Genomic DNA, 20,814 nt, shown 5'->3' with positions numbered 1-20,814 from the left:
TAGTCTGCACAAGCATTTTTTTTATACTCGTGGTAGCATCCAATACATCCATATGTAGGAAGGGGGATTAGATGAGGTTAACATGAATGTTACCTTCCTGCGCATTTGCTTCTGCAATTCTGGGGAACCGTGAATCCATGATCAATCAATTCTGTAGGAAGGGAGATTAGATGGTTAACTAGATGGTGTTAACCCTCATGCCCGTCTTCTGCAATCCTGAGGAACCGCGAATAATCAACAGTGGATCCATGATCAATCAATTCTGTTCTTTTCTGATGCCAGAGGAATGATTACGCCCTCGCCTATGGAGGCTCTAGCCAGCTGCAGCCGTCGAGCTTCTTCATTCGCCGTCTCTTTGCCAACCTCTTCGTCTTCAGGACATCATCCTGTCTGCCTGCGCTCGCCAGCGCGTCTGAGTAAAGCAGGCAATTAGCTGCATTAGCCGGTTCGACGGTCAGCAGGCGGGACGCTGCCAGCTCGGCAAGCTTGACGTCGCCATGGCTCCGACATGCCCCCAGCAACGCCCCCCAGACGAAGCAGTCGGGCTCCAGGGGCATGGCTTTGATGAAATCATACGCCTCGGCGAGCTTGCCGGCTCGGCCAAGCAGATGCACCATGCAGGCGTAGTGCTCCAGCCTCGGCTCAATGTCATGCTCTTCCTTCATGGCGCGGTACAGGCCCTTCCCGAGCTCCACCATGCCGCAATAGCTGCAAGCCGTTAGAACGGCGGTGAACGTCAGGTGGATCGGCCTTGCTCCGTCACGCAGCATCCGGTCGAAGAGGCCGATGGCTTCTTGGCAGTGGCCGGAATTCGCGAGGCCGAAAATCATGGAGTTCCATGTCACCGTGCTTCTCTCCGTCATATTGTCGAACAGCCGGTGCGCCTCGAGCACGAGCCCGCACTTGGCGTACATGTCGACCAGAGCGCTACTTACTGTGAGGTCTTGCTCGATGCCGGCCACGATGGCGTAGGCGTGGACTTCCTTACCACGCTTCACGTCGGCGACATTGGCGAAGGCAGGCAGGATGCTGGCAATCGTGGCCGAGCCTGGCAGGACGCGGGTGCCGGTGGACACCATTCTCCGGAACAGTGTGCGCGCCCTGTCGTAATGGAAGTTCAGCACCGACCCGGAGACAAGTGATGTCCAGGTGACCGCGTCGGGCCGGAACCCGTCGTCTTGCATGGCCCGGACCAAGTCCTCGGCCATGTGGTCGTCGCCGGCCAGAGCGAAACCGGACATGACGGCGTTCCATGTAACCAGGTCGGGGCGCAGGCCCTGGCCTCTCATCTTGATGGTCAGGGCCAGCGCGCGCTCCGGGAGGCCGTGGCGCGCGTATCCCGCGAGCAGCGCGTTCCAGGCGACGAGGTCGTCTCTGCGAGGCATTTCGTCGAACACCCTGCGGGCGCTGGCGACGAGGCCGCACTTGGCGTACATGTCGAGGAGCGCTGTGGAGACGACGGCGTCGGAGGAGAGGGACGGGAACCGGGTGAGGAGGAGCGCGTGGATGAGGCGACCGGAGGAGGCATTCCCGAGGCGCGCGCAGGCGCGGAGCGCCGTGGGAACGGCCGCGGGGTGCGGATCCACCGCGCCGCGGTCGCCGGATTGGAGGCTGGTGAAGAAGAGGTGGAGGACGCGGCTGTGGTGGCCTTGCCGGGAAGCACTCGTCAGCTGCTTCATCCATGAGCTGCTGGATGTTGCGCCTGCGTTCATGAGCTCTACGTCCGTTCAGGTTCTCATCCATGGAATTCGAACGGGAAAATGCAAGCCGATCGAAGTGACGTCCCTCTTGTTAATGGTACTATAAGATAAGTAATTAACTTCGTAAACAGGTGACGACTCTAATGTTCCAGTAATATTGATATCTGCTGTAATTTCTTGAATTCGCCCCGCAGCTTTAAGAACTTTCACAGGTAAACTTTAATTAGCAACCAAATCAACATATAAACTTATTTCCGAGATTATCTAAAATACACTATCAAAAGCTCTACAAAATAATCATACTTAAAACTATGCAACACAAATCTTGTCCGTTTTGAATTTGAATTTGAAGCCAGTATTCAAGTCTGGTTTAGGGAAAAAAAACAAGCCGCAGACGAATGACAACATTCAGATCCAAGGCATCGTCATGACTCATGACAAGTTAGAGCTTCGCTACAATACACAATATGAGAATGGAACAAAACTGTAATACTAACCAACTGAACAAATGGTAGATGGTGAAACGACTTGACAATTTTTAACAGAAGCGATGCCAACACAATTGACGGTCAAAACAGGAGACATGGCCAAATTTGTGAACATTCATATTCCTTTATGAGCTCCAAGCCCCGAAAGACCTGACCTTACATCCTACATTAAAATAAAAAACTCAACTCACACTAGTTATCACTCTTCCTCAGGGAATAACAAAGCTTCATTATTTCAGCAGAGCTTTAATGCCATTTGAATCCTACCACAGCCCACAAGCATCACTCTTCAGGTTTCAGCTGTGTTAAAACAGTGCCGCGTCGAAAATATGTGCCTTCCCAAGTGGAGGAATGAAGTGCACTCAAAATCTCTCACCAAATCTGAAGAAAATGGTCCCTGTACCAGCATTGTGATCTACAATGTACTCTCCTCTTACCAACCCAAGCTTGACGCCAACACCATATGAAGATCCATGACCAACACGTCTGAAGAATTCTGTAGGGTTCCCTTTCACATCCTTAGAACTCCCAAGGTCAGTGCCATGTTCAGCAAATGCATACACATGGGTGTTCCTTACAGGGATGCGCAACTCAGTAGCAAGCTGCATAGATAACAGACACATAAACTTTAGTTACCATATAACACTGTGATGCCATGGTGTCAATTACAGGTACAAGTTCAGAAGCAGTGAATCAGTACATATGTACGGCAACAATATATTTATTGGTGATGAGAATGATGCATGATATTGAAATCTGAGAATTCCATGATAATGCATACCTCAAGAATATTCCTAGAAGCACCTAGTTCACCGTTACTAAAGCCCCTAACAGAGTAAGGACCTCCGAGTGCAAATGCATCATAGCTTGGCAAATCTCCCACACAACCAGCATAATGACCATGAAGAACCAAAACAGCTGGTAGTGGCTTGCCAGCACCTTTCTCTTGATTATTTAAATTGATGAACTTTGTCATAGTAAGCTGATGACGGTTGAAGAATGGGTTTTTGCTTCCGATGCCAAGACCTTGGTCCAACTGCAACCAAGGAAACTTTATTCAGTCTATGTATTTTACCATAGGAAACTCTAGTATAACAGCATGGAGCCATTAAATAAGAACCAGTGCAAGTTCAACATAGAAGTTTGAAAACAATTAGACCACTGAGCCAAAAAAAAAATGAAGATAAACAACATATAATCATAAGTTTTACTGAATGGTTTGGTGCACTGTGCCAAGCCTTGAACTGAAAACAATACTTAATCAAAAGATTATACTCCCCCGTTTCAAATTATAGGTCGTTTTGGATTTTCTAAATACATAGTTTTTGCTATATATCTAGACATGACCTATATCTAGATGCATAGCAAAAACTATGTATCTAGAAAAGCCTAAAATGACCTACAATTTGGGATGGAGGGACTAACAAAGAGGGTCTGCCATGTCCCTTTTCAAGTAATTAAATATAAATGAGTCTTATCTTAAAGAGTCTTATTTAGAGCCACAAGGAAAACGCTTGAGCCTCAAAGGCTTACTTTAATGTGTGTCCTTGAAACCACGAGGGTACAGATAGCTTACCTGGAAAATGTATCTGTCTCCAATAACTGCACCATTTACAAACTCAGTATTGTCTCGAGTTATATTGGCCTGTAGGAATGCCATTCGATCAACTCCAGTACCACTAAGGGTTGTGGGAGGCCCATCCATGCTCAAACCACCACTAGGCATTGCTCGAGAACCATGGGTACAGATACTATTAGTTTCATCGCGTGTTGTAATCTCTTCAACCACAAGGCCATATGTGAATTTGCTTTGCCTCGTGAAGCTCTGAGAATCCAAATAGTATTTTAATTATGTTACAAATATTTCTTGAATAGGACTGTTCATAAAATTAAGTAAACATAATGTTGTGCAAACCTCAGTTATGTTGGCTTTAAATCCAACTCTATCAATCCAAACAGGTGGAGCTTCATCCATGTTGGGACCAGCAACAAAGACAGGACTCAGTTTCCTGGTGTTGAAGCAGCTAGTTTTGAATGTGCGGTTCTTACTACGATCGTCCACACCATCCAAATAAGGATGGACATACTCAAGCTTGAATGAAAGATCATCCTAAAGGTTAAAGAAAAAAAAACATAGATAAGTTCACAATGTAAAAAATATAAGCGCGTTGCTGCCAAAAAAAAAGTAGAAAACACACAAGAAGACACTTAGACAGATGTTAGTCTATCCAAGTACATATAGAAAACATCACCAACAAACACAGCAGTATCTTAATGATGCTAACAAAGTAACAATGACACATCGACTTTTTGTCAGAAAAATGCATCGCTTGCCAGTATGCTAAACTCCCATCATAATGGAATATATTAAGGCCCATAATACTTAAATATATTTCAACAGAAAAGCACTGAAGTTTCAGACTTCTGAATGACAAAAGTGTATGGTTTTTGGACATGAACTTGTAAACAATGACACATGCGCTTTCAATATGACAGTCTAATATAAGATCAAGAATGCCACAATGAACTAGCTCATTGTTAAACACATTCCTTTTACAAGTAGAATAGTAGATAGAACCAAGTGACCAAGGTAGCAGAAACCAAAAGCAGGGAAACAACAAAGTTCACAGAAGAAAGTTGATTGCCAACCAACCTGAGGGTTCAGCAGGTTACTGGATGTAACAGAACCAACAATTGACCTGTTTAGGCCATAGATGTTCCGGTGCTCAAATGACACAGTTCCTCCTGGTTGAATGGATGCCTGAAAGAAAGTAGCCATAGAAGGATATAAGGTTCACAGCACAATTAACAACAAGAGGTATTTTATTCAAATAGCTGTTGTCAAGATTTTATATATAAGATTCCAGAAGGAACAGATTATTGCAGATCAATAGGTACATTACCAAAGTTGGTCTGCCTTCACGACCAGGTACGATACTCCATTCTGTGCTTACTTCAGCTGACTTGGGTTCCAGTTCCTTAAGCTTAATTTCAACTACTATACCCCCTTCCTTTGTCTCATCAGGCCGTGGGTTCACTTCTATATTGGAAAACAAAGCAAGTGAATTTATGTTCTTCAGAGCTTGTTTCCCTGCTCCAATGTTAAAGATGTGGCCTGGTCGAAGCTGTATAAGATAAGTAGAGGTATTAGAGGTTGAATAATGGAAGTCGCAAACACGCTAGGAGAAAATTCATGTCAGAACAATGAGAATTGCAGAATCAAAATTAAACATGTTGCACGTCAAACATCATCAGGGTAAGCACAAGATTTGTCCTTTTCTTCAAGACCAGCAGCAGCAAACCGAATGACTAACAACAAGTGTAAGTAAGTTTGCATGCTACAGGATATTTTAATTATAAATCTGCATTAACCTTCCTAGAGGGCTGCTCATAAATGAGTTACATTAGTCAAAATAGAATGTTGCAAGCATTACCAAAAGCTAAGCATTGTAACAAGCTTAGTGATGGTTGTAACCGATATACCTGTTGCGGCAGCTCTCGGTCTATGATAGGAAGCTGGGTATTCCCTTCAACAATATTTCCAAGCTTATCCTGAAACTGGTACTCCACCTTGGTGATGTCACCTTCAACCACCTCACACACAACCTCATTGGTGTTAAGGTTTCCAAAGTTAACCACCTGGGCGCATACGAAACCCTCATTGTGGTACCACTTCTGGACATGGTCCCTGATCTTCTGCAGCATCCTGGCACTCACCTTCTCCTGCTTCTTCATCATTCCCAGTACCTCCCCGCGTACATTTTCCGGTAAGATGCAGGGCTTTGCACCTCGGACACGCTGCTGGTAATCACGTTCCTGCTTGCGGAGGTAATCCATCTTCTCCCTCTCTGTCATATCCTGGTCGAAATCAACCTGCCCCCCTTGCGACATGAGCCCCACATTGATGCACTTGAACTGCTTTGCGGCACTCCACACACTCTCCACAAAGGAGACAGTGAGACCAATGGTGTTATCTGGCTTGGGCTTCACCTCCAGATCAACCCGCTCGAACATGCCACAGGAGACGAGTGTCTCAAGCTCCTTCAGCAGCTGCGACTTGGTGTACACACCACCGGGCTGCAGGGTCACCATTTCGAAGAAGGAATCCTCTGGCCCCGTGTAGGCGCCGCCCCCACTCGCAGCACGGTCGAAGAACTTGAGCTCGGACAACTTGTACCTCTTCAGCCCGCTCAGCTTCGTGAGCGGCACCGTCATGTTGACGGGGAGCCCGTGGGCGTCCCAATCCCCCGACGACTTGTCGTCCGCGTTCGCCGCGCCGGCGGAGAATAAGCTGGACCAGAAGCCCCCACCGCCGCCGCCGGCACCACCGCCCCCGGCGCCCCATCCGCCGCCTCCACCGCCCCCGCCGCCGAAGAGGCCCCCGGCGCCGCCACCGAACCCGCCAAACGAACCGAGGAGGAAGGCCGCGCCAGACGAGGCGATGAAGAAGGCGGCGCCGGTCTTAGCGGCCTCGGAGAAGAGGGTAAACACCGCGGGGAGCTCGATTCTGGGCTCGGCGGGGACCGGGTCGCCGCCGTGCTGCGCGCCGGTCGAAGCGGCGGCGCGTATGGCGGAGGAGGAGGCGCCTCCCCGCCACGGATGAGCGGCGGATTCGTACCTGGCGGACGAGATGGATAAGGCTTGCCCCGCGTGGGGCTGCCCCCATCCGCGCGAGGCCGCCGCGGCGGCAGGCACGGAGGAGGAGCGCCTCCCGCCGTGGCCGCGGGGGCCCGCGGGCGGGGAGCGCAGCGAGATGCCTTGGGAGGTTAGCGCCATTGCGGCGAGGTGGAGGTGTCGGCGTGGGGAGGAGAAGGCGGAGGAGGAAGAGGGGAGAGGGGGAGAGGTGCCTTCCTCGCCTGCCTAGCGCCTGGGTAAGGGTTTGGGTCTCCCCTATCTTTTGCCCCCAGTTTTCGAGTTTTCTGTTGAGGGTTTAGCCGCGGTGCGACGCGCCCTATGCTGCTGCTCTGCGTGGGCGCGGCGGCGTGGCGCCCCCGGCGGCTCGTGCTGGCGTGTTTACGAGTTCAGATTTGAGGGCTTTTTTTCCTTTTTTTTTTCTTTCTTTTTTTGATTGAGTGTTGCTTTCTGTGTGCCTTTGTAGATCATCGCCAGAACAATCTTGGAAATCTTGCTCTCTTCTGATGGATGGCGTGACTTGGAAGAAATTTTCAGAGTGTGCTGTACAGTACAGATCAGGCTGTTCATCGGGGTAGGCGTGTGCGTGCTGTGTACATGACAGAAACTGATGGCTTTATCGTCTCTATGCTTTTACCGTGTTCTTTACTTATGGGAGGAATGCAGTTCTTGTATTGTTGCATACAAAAAATGTTCCAGCCTCTTTATACACGTACTATACACGAATGGATCAGACGCGTATACGTTAAATCCTTCAAAAAGACGGTGTACGTTTGCGATGCAGGCCGTGCCGTGTACCTGGCACGGGAACACGGCTACCAGCTCTCGGCCGGCTGCAGGTAGTGCTGCAGCGACTGCACCTTCTTCTTGGCCCGCAGCTTCCGGAACGCGCCCAGCTCGATCTGCCGGATCCGCTCCCGGCTCACCCCCATGAGCTGGCCGATGTCGTGCAGGGTCCTCGGCCGCCCGCCCTCGATGCCGAACCGGTACCGGAGCACCTGCTTCTCCCGCGGGCTCAGGCTGTCCAGCGCCTTGTCCACGTCCTTCTTCATCAGCCACCGGTGCAGCACCTCCTCCGCCGTCTCCGCGCTGGTGTCCGGCATGATCTCCTGCGGTGTCCATGAAGCGAGGTGATGCGAGGCGTTAGATTCAGGCGCCATTGTGTGTCAAGCCGTCAACCAGGTGCAACATGGAAGGACGAACGAACCTGGTATGTCACGTCCGTGCAGCCGACCTTGCTGCTGAGGGACACGCTGTACCTTGGGAGGCTCATCGCGGCCTCCACTCGCCGGATTGGCATGCCGGTGTCCAGCGCGATCTCTTCGTTGCTGGGTAGCCGTTTCAGCTGACGGTGGAGCCGGCGCCGGCATTCCTTCACTCGGGAACTCGCTTCAGCCATGTGCGACTGCAGAACAGCATGAGAAATGTTGTGGGTACAATGTAACATCAAAACTGAGCTGCGAGCAACGTCGACAAATTCAAGATGTTCAAAATGCAAGGAGGAATAAACACATACCGGCAGGCGAATTATATGGGTTTGTTCTAAAACAGACTTGCGTATTGCTTGCTTGATCCACCAGTGAGAATACGTGGAGAATCTGAAACCCTTCGAAGCATCAAACTTTTCGGCGCCTCTTATCAATCCTTGCATCCCTTCCTGCCACGGAGACACAGAGATGCGAATGTGAAATAGTACAAACAGAGCAACGTGTCACCTATTTCTCAACAAGCACATTACAGTACCTGAATAAGATCGGAAAAATCCATTCCAGGGCCTTCATGCTCTCTTGCAATTGAGATTACAAGCCTGACATTAGATTTCACCATCCTGTTTTTGCAGTAAACTCCGTAATTCAGGCGTTTCCGCAGAGTGTTCTCATCGGTTCCAGCTGCTGCTGCCCACTGGGAGAATGTCGGTTCGTCACCGTTATAGTGTGCGAGCTCCTTCTGGATAGCTTCCAGTTTCAGGAGGTCCTGCATACGTTCATTGCGCCAGGCATGATAGGTTAGCCTGATGGTATGGTAGCAACAGAACAACGGTAATTGGCAGAAACAGGTGATGAAAATAGTGCGTTGATTTCCTGATCAGTAGGAAAAAATTGTCAACGACAAACACCATGTTGATAATGCCACCAAGAAGAGCACACCAAACTATGGGGTACACAAATTTGCATCAAGCACGCGAGAATTTTTCGCAAGCTATGATTCAGCAATCTAGGACTGATGAGCACATATGTGTTTGGTTATGACGCCACTAGAAAAAAGCGGCGTTGCAACACTCTACATTTCACTTTCAGAATTCAGAAGAACTTCAGAGTACAGAGCACAGGCAGGCTACAGGATGATACAACTGCAGATACGTTTTAATTTGTGTCTTAGGCCAGCTTCTAAAATTCCTGTCATATCGAATGTTTAGATACTAGGAGTATTAAATATAGACTAATTATAAAACCAATTGCACATATGGAGGCTAATTTGCGAGACGGATCTATTAAACCTAATTAGTCCATGATTTGATAATGTAGTGCTACAATAAACATGTGCTAATGATGGACTAATTAGGCTTAATAGATTCGTCTCGGGAATTAGCCTCCATCTGTGTAATTAGTTTTATATTTAGCTCAGGTTTAGTCCTCCTAATTAGCCTCCGAATATTCGATGTGATATGAATTTAGTCCGGACTAAGATCCAAACACCCCTTTATTACCTGAATGCCTTCTGAGAACTCGACCTCTTGCTTTGCCGTCAGAAGCCTCGGGCCGGTCATCTTATAGAAGCAACCCAGAGGATTCCGGCAACCCTTCAACCGCTTCTTGCTCGAGGAGGACGCTCTGACGGGTTTCCCAATGCTCAAAAACTTAGCCGCCTTCATCGCCGCCCTCACCCTCCGAGCCCTTCTCTCGGACCGACGCGCCGACTTCACCGCTACGACGCCCTCAGTGCTCTCGCCGTCATCGTCACCATCCTCGGCCTCGTCGCTGAAAATGCTGCTGAACTCTTCGTCCTCCAGCAACTCGAGGCCGGCGCGCCTGGATGACTGCCACCCCACCTCGGTGCGGCGCAACTCTATTGCCAAGAAGCTGTCCTCCGTGTCATCTCGTGGAGAGAAGTCTGTCCGGTGGTCCTGATGCGCCATCCGGGCAACTTCTCCGGCGACCTCGGCCGCCGCTCGAGCCAGAGCGACGGCCTCCGCGGCCGCGGCCGCCACCATGGCCTCCTTGTTGAGAATCGCCTCACCGAAACCCCCCTGGTTGCGGCATTCGAAGGAAAGATGAGACGAACAATTCAGAAATGCCCCAGTCCGAGACTCCGAGCCGTATTGAAATTTGCAGCTACAGCTGGGCCAGACGAGACGGAGATAGACGTTACCGGAAGGGTTGGATGAGGAGAAGGCGGCGGCCCGACGGATAAGCACTCGAGGCGCTCTGCATCGACGACTGCGGTGGAGGACACGGAGCAGTTTACCCGACCGGGGCGGGAGCCTGCGCCGCCGGCGGGCTCCCTGAACACCGCCGCGCGGGTGGAAGGTGGACACTTGAACCGCGGCGGCGCGAGGAACGCCATCGATGGTGGTCCGTACAGGCCGCCTCTCAACAAATGCGCGTCGTGGTGTTCGCGGCCGAGCGGCGCATTCGTAACCCAGAAGCCAGCTCTCTCTTCTTTGCCGCGAGGCGGTGAAAGTGAACGCGTGGACGAGCAGGGGCGCGGTGAGGCTGCGGGGAAGGAGAGAAGCGGGAGGAGGCGGGACCGCGGGAGGAGGAAGCGCCGAAGCGGATAAGAGATGGTGGGGACGGGATCGTGCGGAAAAGAGAGCGGCCAGCCGGCCACCTCCACTCTCCACGGCCAGCCGGCCGCCGGCCACGTTGTGGGCCGGGCCGAGGAGGCCAGGCTGTGTGATCCGTCCGGCCTCAGTTGGAACATAAAGCGGCCCAGTAGAATAAATTTGAGTTTGAGATTAGAGGAGACAGGAGAGTAAATTCGAACCCCCAACCCATACTTTTAGTTATTTATTTAAAAAACCAGCAATTTTTTTTTCAAAAAAGAATTCCTTGGAACAATCAACTTGTACAATTTATACCGTTCAACTTGAACATAACTTCGGACGTTCCAGCTTTCTAATCTAATCACTACTATGTTCTTGCCTTCTTCATTCAGCGTTGGCATGCATCTCCCAAGGGCAGCCTCACGCTGTCGCGCAGGTACTTGTCCGCCAGGCGCCAGCTGCACCCTCTTGACGTTCTCCTGCTCGTCCACAACCACCAGCAACCTGCCCTACTCCATCAGCTTCCTCAGAGTCGCCATCGCCGGCTGGAACACAGGCAACCCTTCGGTCGAGTTCACGAGCTTCCGCCCGACGTTACGTCCACAGTTCCACACCGCAACCCACTTCCTGACGTCATCGTCGTAGACCCTTTGCCCTCAACGCGCCAAAGAAATCTGCACGCGCGCACAGCCACCTGAATTAGTACCCAACGCGGATAAAAATGCCGTCAAGAAGTTCGTAACGCACGCTAGATGCAGTGTACCGATGGGCTGGCCGGGGAAGGCATCGACGAGCCTGGCCACGTCGTCGCTGGGGACGCCGTCGGAGCGGAAGATGCCGGCGCAGACGACGCCGACGCGGTCGGCGCGCGTGGGCGCCCAGTAGAACTAGGATGGAGGAGGACATGTACCTAATTTAACTCTCTAACTTTCTTGTTCATCGACACGACATTGACGACGCATTGGCTCACTAACAGACGCGTTCCCAAGTTCCATGGAGTTGGTGTCGAGGGCGCAAAACTACTTTCGGAAGGAAAACGACGTGTTAAAGTATCGGTGAAGAAATTGAATAAAGCATTGGCAGTTTGGCACTTGTATCGATTAACATAATCCACCTTGCCCTGCAATCTACTCCATATTGCACTTCCCCCCAGTTGCCGTGAACCAACGCTTATCACTCATCGGTCGTACAATCCCAACAATTTCTAATTCGGCCAAGTTTTGACGTCCAAAACTTTCCACGCCGTCGGCACGTGACGTGACAGATGACATGTTTGGCATCTCGGCCAGGGGACAAATCCAGTCCGCAGTCACACATCCCAAGAAGATCTCCGATCCCAATCGGATCAGAGCCGCAGAACTGACCGCCCCGCCCGCTGCCCGCTGGCCTCTCGCTCGGAAACGGTTGCGGAAAGGGAGCGAGCGTTACACGCTAAACAAGGGAACCGCCGCACCGTTCGCTCCCCACCGTCCACGCCGCACCGCGTCTCCTCCAGACCCGGCCGCCCACTCGCCAGCGCGCCGCTCTTTATAGCCATCCACGCGCCCCGCATGCACGGAAAGTAGCCAAGCCCTTCACGCACAAGCCGGCCGGCAGGACCGATCGACCAGAGCGCGACCGATAGAGATAGGAGGGGATCGCTCGCGGCAATCCATCCGGCTGCGGATCGATGGAGATGAAGGTATCCGGCTCAGGCGAGCCGGTGCGGAGCGCGAGCGCGTCCGTCTCCAAGAAGCGGCCGCCGAGCAGGCTCCAGAAGCACGCGCCGGCGTCCTTGCAGCTGGAGCAGGGTGCTGCTGGTGCGGGGGCCGCGCCGGGGGCGGGGGCGTGGGGCGACGGGAGGGCGGCGATCCCGCTCCTGTCGCCGCTCGTCATGACGCCCACGATGCCGGTGTGGGAGGCGGACCAGGCGGGGGCCGCCTGGAGGGAGGGGGGAGCTGACCAGGCCGAGGAGAAGAGCGGCGGGGAGCAGCAGCTGCAGCATCACCGTGGCGCCGCCCGGCACGGCGGCAGCGGGGAGCGCCAGGCGCACGACGCGTCCCCCTCCCCCAGGCCGCCCGTGCCGGCGCCTGCGGGCGGCGGGGGATGGCGGCACCCGGCGCTTGCGACGCCGGTTGCGGAGCCGGCGTCCCTCGTGTCCTTCTTCCAGTCGCAGTGCGCGGTGGAGGTGCGCAACGCGCAGCAATGAGGGAAGGCGGTTGCTCAACCAGGCGACCAGGCCCGTGCGTTCAGGCAGGAGCCGCAGCGACGATGATCGATCTCTTTTGCGCAACTTGATTTCTGCTCTTCCCTGGCTTGCCTGTACAATGCTGTTGCAGCTCTTTGTGAATATTTCAACCCTCTGTCTTAGCGATGGCTTGATAATTGGTAACTGTGCACTAGCATGTCATTCGCCATTGTTGATGTGATGTAATAAGCACTGGCGTTCAGCTAAGGACACGTACAACGGCTGTTACCAACCTACTCCTATGTATCGTAATGAGGGGATAGAACAATTCCATCGTCTCGACGACGCCGGCCGCGGCTCACGCTCCTATGTCATATCGCCGCCCCTTCTCTCCTGTTGCGACCAAGTGCGGCGTGGAGGCGACGGGGAAAAATAAAGCCTTCATGCATAATCCCAACCGTTACCATACAACTTGCGTTTGCCAAGGCCCAAGGTGCCGGTGAGCCACAAAGATCCCTAGGCTCCAGGGGCATCTTCATTCACTTCTTTCCCTCATCAGGTAGCTAGAAACACCTCCCCCACTCTCTCTCTCTCACTATATTATACAGTATTATCAGTTGTCACTTTTACTGGGCGTTTGAAAACCTGGGGTTAAACTTTAGTCCTGTCACATCGGATGTTCGGATACTAATTAGGAGGACTAAACATAAGCTAATTACAAAACTAATTGCAGAACCCCTAGGCTAAATCGCGAGACGAATCTGTTAAGCCTAATTAATCCATCATTAGTGAATGGTTACTATAGCACCACATTGTCAAATCATGGACTAATTAGGCTTAATAGATTCGTCTCGCGATTTAGCCTAGAGATTATGTAATTAGTTTTGTAATTAGTCTAGGTTTAATACTCCTAATTAGTGTCCAAACATTCGATGTGACGGGAGCTAAAATTTAGCCCCCTCCTCCCAAACACTCCTAGCAGCACTATGGTGGTATGATAGCTAGTCTTTTCAAGTCTATGCACCTTTCTTTGGACTCAAAAAAGCATTGAAATGCTTGAGTGAGGGGTATAGACAACCCCAATCGCTAAAAATAGACGTTGCTCCAATGGTTACTTTTTTGTTATACGCTGGACAATTTGGCGTGTGGAACATTACAAGCACCAAACGATCCGACGTGCACATCTTCGAACAAGCCATTAAACACCATGAACAAGCCATAGAAATGCTGTGAAGATCTCTATATGATTATTCAGAAATATATGCCAATCACATCAAAGTTTGTGGAAAAAGTTCAATTCTTCCTCTTTATGTTTTGACTTTGGTGGCTTCTCTCTTATTGCATCCATTAGAGCTAACCTTGTAAATCTTGGCACAAAAATTGTTAGTCTCATTAAGTATAGTAGCAAAGTGTCCGTACGTTGCTACGGTCAAAAATCAGTTGTATTTTTTATTTTTACCACTAAAATTTATTATACTTGTTGGATGTCTACATGTTTGCTAGAAATACCAACAAAATTTTAGTTTATTATATTTCCTTCAACTAAAATACTCATTAAATTTCTACCTTTTTTATTTAAGCAAAAGATTTGCTAGAGAAAAATAAATAGGTATGGTACAACCGTACAACCATAACGTGACCATATTTTCAATTGTATTTGGATTCGTTTCTCAGTGCAAATAGCTAGTGTGCAGCCACTCTGCACCGCCCTTGCTCAATATGTGATAACTTTTATTGCTCCATGCAACTTTTCTACTCTAGCACATATTGGGCTCCTCATAAATGTCATGTTCTTCTCAAGCAACAAATAGCTCGAAAATTAAATAGATAGCTATAAATTTAAAACTATCGACCTTATGCATGCATACGTGTATGATCTTTGCAGGATATCCTTTTACCATAATATCAAAAGGAATATACTTATAAACAATGCCACATGGCAGGTGATAATGGCTGCGGTCTATGCGGTTCATAATAAGCAAGACTGTGTTTCCAACTCACAAACGAAATTAAGCTGAAGCGGTTGAACTGCTTCTTTGCTACCTGGTGGGTTAGGGTTTGATTCTTTTCCCATGTATTGTAATTTTTTAAGGTTTATGTTTTACGTAGTTTTTTTTCCAGCTGCGGTTTTCCCAGTTTGCGGCCAGGTGGGAAGCTTTTCCAGCTTCGGTTCTTCCCGATCCGCTTGCAGGGTGCCGGTTTTCTTGTTTTCCATGCTAGGTTTACGCGTATATGCCGGTTTTCCCCTGGTTTTCAACACCAGCGCCCGATTCCACGCCTTTGACTCGGTCAATGACGTACCAAAAATCCTAGCAGAAGCTTTACTTGCTTTAATATTAGATATAGATATAGATATAGATTTTCATTATTAACGAAAATCAAATATGACCTAGCTAGGGTCATTTCGACCAAAGGCATTACGCCCAGCTTTATTGAAAGCTTAACATCTAGCTAGGGTCATGGTTCGTACCCAACTTAAATTGCCCATGAACATGGTATGGGATATGCCCATAATGTTATATCTTTTTTTTTATTGGAGGGAGTGAGGAAGGCTTATGCTGGGGAGCAGTGCGCTGCTGTGTGGTTGCACATGCATTGGGAGTGTGGTTAGTTAGGTTACGGTTAGGTCAATTTTTGACAAATTCGAACCACACATTAGGATCTAACGGTCTGAATATTGATTGTTGTTAAGATGTAAAATGAAGGGAAAATTAGATCCATGCTATTAAAAGATTCAGACTTTAGAAAAACATCGTCAAAAGATTCAGATTTGGAAAAATAGCATCGAAAGATACTCCGTTACTGATTTCTACCATTCTCGTCAACTCCACGTTAAACAACCGCTTGGTCTCAGTCTTGTTTGCCGCCGCCATGGCTGAACTGATATCGACGCCATCGGCGACCACCTAGCCGAGCTGCTGGACTTCGAGAACTTAGGGGACTCGACGACGGCGACGCGTGCGCAGGTGGGCTCGGGGGCGCCGGACGTGCTGTGAGCGCGTGCGATGCTGCCTTGTTCCTAGCGCCGAGGCCGCTGGGACGTTTGGTTCGCTTCACTTATTTTTAGCACGTATATGTTTAGATACTAATTAGGAGTATTAAACGTAGACTATTTACAAAACCTATTATACAGATGGAGGCTAAATGACGAGATGAATCTATTAAGCCTAATTAATCCATCATTAGCAAATATTTACTGTAGCAACACATTATCAAATCATGGACTAATTAGGCTTAATAGATTCGTCTCGCCGTTTAGCCTCCACTTATGTAATGATTTTTATAAATAATCTACATTTAATAATTCTAATTAGTATCTAAACATTTGATGTGACAGGTGCTAAAAATAAACAGGTAAATCAAATGGGACCTCACCATCGTGGGAACCGCTGAACAATTTAAATATTGCCTAGAGCACTTCAGAAACATCAAACTGCGGGGGCGGAGCCAGCTCACGGGGCCACTGGTGTCAAGCTGCATTAGGGGGTGTTTGGATACGAGGTGCTAAACTTTAACAGTGTCACATCGGATGTTCGGATGCTAATTAGGAGAACTAAACATGAGCTAATTATAAAACTAATTGCAAAACCCTGTGTTAATTCACGAGATGAATCTATTAAGCCTAATTAATCCATCATTAGCAAATGGTTACTGTAGCACCACATTGTCAAATCATGGACTAATTAGGCTTAATAGATTCGTCTGTCAAATCATGGACTACTTAGGCTTAATAGATTCGTCTCGCAAATTACACTCCATCTGTGTAATTAGTTTTGTAATTAGCCTATGTTTAATAGACCTAATTAGTATCAAACATCCGATGTGACAGCACCCACAGTGTTTGCCCTTAGATACCGGTGTCAGCACCATAGGTGGTAAGCACTGCATTACACTAATTTTCTATTGATTTTGCAACAGATCATTGTTGTCAGCTGACAACAGTAAAAAGGTTTAGCTCCGCCCCTGTCAATCTGCATTAAAAACCGGCCAGCATGCACCTGGATCTTGGTGTCTCTATTTGCGCATGGAGAAAAAAAATTATAGCAGAGAAGCAAATGTAGTATAACGAAACCTGATAGATTTTCCTTTCAACAAAGCCAATACTGAGCGGCTGCGATGCCGCTGTGTGTCCTGGCGCGGGTGCCGGCGCAGGTGGAGCAGGTGAAGGCTGCCGGCCTGTGCCGCGCTGTAGTGGACCCCAAGCTCTATTCAACCAGCGTGGAACTTCGACAAGGAGGGGGGGAGTGTTCGACGGCCGCGCGAGAGGCTTCATGGGGTCTTGCCGCGCCTGCTGGAGGTTAGGGATGACGAGTGGGGCCCAGGTGTCATAGGGAGAGGGAGGCAGCAGGTGAGGCCTGAAGCTCTTGTTTTACAGCCACTAACGGTGAGCTCACGTGAATGGTAGAAATCAATAACGGAGTAACCTTTCAATGCTCTTTTTCCAAAGCTGAATCTTTTGATGGTATTTTTCCAAAGTCTAGATCTTTTGATGGTATGAATCCAATTTTCCCTAAAATGAAGGAGGGACAATTTGGTAGCTCTAGGTTCAAACTGACCCTGGAAGTGTTTCAGAATTCTATGGAAACATTTCTATGATGAATCAAATTTATTTGTGAAATCGTTTCGCTAGCTAGTTGGGTTCTAATTCCTGAACGAAAGGATGGTGGCTAAATTGGGTGCTCTACCCTGTTGGGTTGGGCTTCCTTGTGCATATGACATTTCACTAATACTCTGTTTTGTTTTTAATACTTTTTTCCATGATAAGATTCTAAAGTATACTGCAGTAACAAATATCTAGTATTGCTCAAACATTAGTGAAATGACCACCGATTTGCAATTCCCCAATTAAATTTTTCATGACAAGAACATACCATGAGTGTACACCAAAATTATAGTAAAATTCATGACAAGCTACCATTCATACATGCGAAAATCAGATATATGATGGGTAGAATCTTGACATCTGTACGTCACAAGGAGCAGTGACGAAGAGCCGATATAGAGGGATATTGGCTTCAAGACTCAACAAAATCGGTGGCAGCATGTGTATAGATCCACTTAGTTAGACATTCACCGAGCACCCGTCTCACTTCTTACTCAGACAATTATTCTCTTTGAAAGAAAATTCTATATGTACTCCTATAACTATTTTAACAACAACTGTATTCTCCATGAAAGAAAATTCTATAAGTACTCCTAGATAACAATTTTTTTGAAACGATCCTATATAACAATTTTAACTACAACAATTTTGTAGATTACCCAGTACCAAAGTTTGCACTAGGGCATATACACACATTTGAACACAGATACACTGAAGAAGACTGAAGAAATGAAATGAATAGCTGGTCTGGTGCCATTGTTAATTGTTACGTTCATATGTTTTATTATACACCTAGACACAAGTATATATTTAGATGTATATTAAAATATAATTTATAATTTGGGACAGAGGAAGTACTGTACTAGTAAAAGAAGATGGTCCACTCATGACTAGATTGTATTTTGAGATTCCGCCACTAACCCCAGTGGCAGCTGTGGGGTCCCGTTGATCACCTGTATTAGTCCCTGGATCAGTAGGCTAATACAGTCATCATCTCATCAGTATTTTAAGCAATAAAAGGCGTATAAGTTAATAAGAAAAGATTTTCACCTTAGGTGCCCATCCACTAACAAGATGGTTTATAACACCTCTGAAGTCCTATCCATGTACAATGAAAGCAAGGTTGAGTACACTTATGGTTGGTACTCAGCAAATCGCAACAAGTACTAAGTAATTATATGCATTTTGGGAGGTGGACAAGGAGTATGGTTGAGAGGCAAAACCTACCTAAAGCATCTCACATATGCAAAGTGGATTAAGAAAGGTGAGTTTTGTAAAGACTCTCTAAAAAGGGTATTAGTGTGTTATTAAACGGAAGTTGTGGTCCTGGAGGGGGAAAACTACCTCCCCTACCCGTCCCTAGGTTTTAACTCTGGAATCTGGCCCATCCGTCATTTTCAAAGCACTAATTCCCACCCAAAGAGTTTTAGAGGTAATCATGGGAGCTTTAACTTAGTGAGCTCATGACCGTGAGCCTCGACTATTCGAATAGATTATACTCTGCGCAGAGGTGTACACTTTCCCCATACGTCCGATCAGTCCTCACCCTCGCGAAAAGGTGGTACTGACCTACGAGATCCATACCCGTCCGTTTCCATCTCTGAACAGCATTCCCTAGGTCCATCCATGGATATACTGGGGTCTAAACAGGAGCCACTAACATCCTCCTTGCAAATCCTTTCCCGAAAAATGTGCACAAATATATAAACAGGGCCTCCGATCCTCAGGGTCTCCAACCCTCCAAACAGCCAACCCGTGCCGACTGGACTTGGGACTTTGTGAAGATCCTACTCCAGCATATCCATTGCCCGCCTTGGCCCCTTGGGATGGATGACTAGATTCAGCTAACGGAGTTTGAACCAAGGCCTCACATATACAGGCACTCCCGAAGGCTGTACCTTTTTTGCATATATGGTTGTACGTTTCACAAAAAAGACTCGCCCAACGAACCGGTCCTTGTATGACCGGAGTAAGCTTTGGGATGAAGTATCCTCCACTGAGGCCGTCCCCTTACTCCTAAGTCCAAAACACACCCTAGGGGTTGTCATCACTATTATTTCATCTTTTAACTCACGGTTTCCCAACGAGAAAACCCTTCCTAAGCATCTTTTTTAATATAAAATGATATTTTGTTAGATCCTCTCCATAGAGGATCCAACTGGTATTTCATTCCCCTTTATGGGGCGTGACTCGACTGGCCTAACATTTAGTATGGGATGGCTTATGAAAATGTAGTTTCCTAGGGTTATATGGCATGTGGCATTTCAATAGCAAAAAGGATTAATCACGTATTTTTAAAGAAATAGTTCTCAAGAATAAAACAATGCAATCTTTATTAGGTTGGTAATATTATTAACTCTCACACTCAATAGGATAAAACATGAGCTAAGAGTCGGGACTTCCCCTCATTTAAGATCCTTAACATTTCCTAGGGCGACTAGGGTTTTTGGCTTCATGCCTTCTGGATCCTTAGCTTCGGGGCAGAGTTTGGTTGTTTACTGGCTATAAAATTACATAGAATAACAATCAATATAACAATACACCAATCAATTCCTAAGGAATTGGAAAAGGAAAGAATGAGGGGTATTTTGGGAATTACTTGGTATATTTTTCCCCATAGCAAGTCACTGTTAGGTATAGGCACATCATACTTGTCCCTAATCTTTTCTCTCAGATCTTGTGTTTCTCTTGACTTCCATGGTTCCGATGTACGACCCAACTTTAACAATAAATCACGACGACCAGAAAAGTCTTTCCAATCACATGTCCTTCCCTCCTGCAACAAGATGTTCATATGTAACAATAGATACACATTTCACATGTAATGGCATAAACGATCAACAAAAAAGATGACTAGTTACTCACCCAATAGTCGCCATGTGCATTGCCATAGAACGAACCATATCCAAGCTTAGAAGGCAACACACCTTGTGTTGCCAATATACCACACTTGCATCTATCACTAGGAGAGGACTCACATGGTCATGGTGCCTTTCCAGTCTCGAACTCCCGCACTTGCTCCTTCGTTGGCCACATCGGCTTAGGCCCATAGATATACTCACTAAAATCACATAGCGACCATCCATCCTGCATAAAAATAATGACAAGATTACACGGTGCATATCAGAAAACTATCACTGCTTCCTACACATGATCCTAACATTTTCCTACTAAACTTACATGGGTAGTTAGCGAGCATCGAAAGAATGGAGTGAACTTAGATAGAACCCCTAAGTTAGGATGCATAAGTTTAGCAGCAACTCCACACTTGCATATGGGAGGATCCCTCACACGCCTACAGGCAGCCTCCTGCTTCTCCTCCTTGATCATTATAGGTGGGTTTGTTGGAGGAGGAACCCAACGCCTAAACTGATGGTATAGTTTAAGCTGCATGCTATAGTATGGGAATAGGCGGATCCTAGGATCATATTTGTCGGGTCCATCTATCCACTGAAAGAAAT

The 20,814-nt window shown here is 48.0% G+C and overlaps 4 protein-coding genes across 4 annotated transcripts; 1 reads left to right on the top strand and 3 right to left on the bottom strand.

The window, feature by feature from the left end:
- Positions 1–5: 5 nt before the first annotated feature.
- LOC117839165 (pentatricopeptide repeat-containing protein At5g59600) lies at positions 6–2,059 on the bottom strand. The gene has a single exon (XM_034719436.2). The coding sequence runs from the start codon at positions 1,710–1,712 to the stop codon at positions 303–305; it is 1,410 nt and encodes a 469-aa protein (XP_034575327.1). The 5' UTR covers positions 1,713–2,059; the 3' UTR covers positions 6–302.
- Positions 2,060–2,216: 157 nt separating this feature from the next.
- Positions 2,217–7,094, bottom strand: LOC117839163 (protein TOC75, chloroplastic). The gene is made up of 7 exons (XM_034719434.2): positions 5,672–7,094; positions 5,092–5,313; positions 4,842–4,949; positions 4,104–4,298; positions 3,765–4,013; positions 2,970–3,224; positions 2,217–2,790 (listed from the first exon to the last, which is right to left on the bottom strand). Exons 1-7 carry the CDS (start codon positions 6,962–6,964, stop codon positions 2,551–2,553), a joined length of 2,562 nt encoding a protein of 853 aa, XP_034575325.1. The 5' UTR covers positions 6,965–7,094; the 3' UTR covers positions 2,217–2,550.
- A 324-nt stretch (positions 7,095–7,418) lies between these two features.
- On the bottom strand, positions 7,419–10,584 carry LOC117839164 (RNA polymerase sigma factor sigB). The gene is made up of 6 exons (XM_034719435.2): positions 10,190–10,584; positions 9,528–10,067; positions 8,564–8,794; positions 8,337–8,477; positions 8,028–8,225; positions 7,419–7,929 (listed from the first exon to the last, which is right to left on the bottom strand). Exons 1-6 carry the CDS (start codon positions 10,382–10,384, stop codon positions 7,636–7,638), a joined length of 1,599 nt encoding a protein of 532 aa, XP_034575326.1. The 5' UTR covers positions 10,385–10,584; the 3' UTR covers positions 7,419–7,635.
- A 1,120-nt stretch (positions 10,585–11,704) lies between these two features.
- Positions 11,705–13,046, top strand: LOC117837135 (uncharacterized). The gene has a single exon (XM_034716718.2). It carries the CDS (start codon positions 12,253–12,255, stop codon positions 12,769–12,771), a length of 519 nt encoding a protein of 172 aa, XP_034572609.1. The 5' UTR covers positions 11,705–12,252; the 3' UTR covers positions 12,772–13,046.
- The last annotated feature ends 7,768 nt before the right edge of the window (positions 13,047–20,814 follow it).

Source organism: Setaria viridis, chromosome 9 (genome assembly GCF_005286985.2).
Source record: "Setaria viridis chromosome 9, Setaria_viridis_v4.0, whole genome shotgun sequence".
Taxonomy (NCBI): domain Eukaryota; kingdom Viridiplantae; phylum Streptophyta; class Magnoliopsida; order Poales; family Poaceae; genus Setaria; species Setaria viridis.
This window is presented reverse-complemented; position numbering and strand designations above follow the sequence as displayed.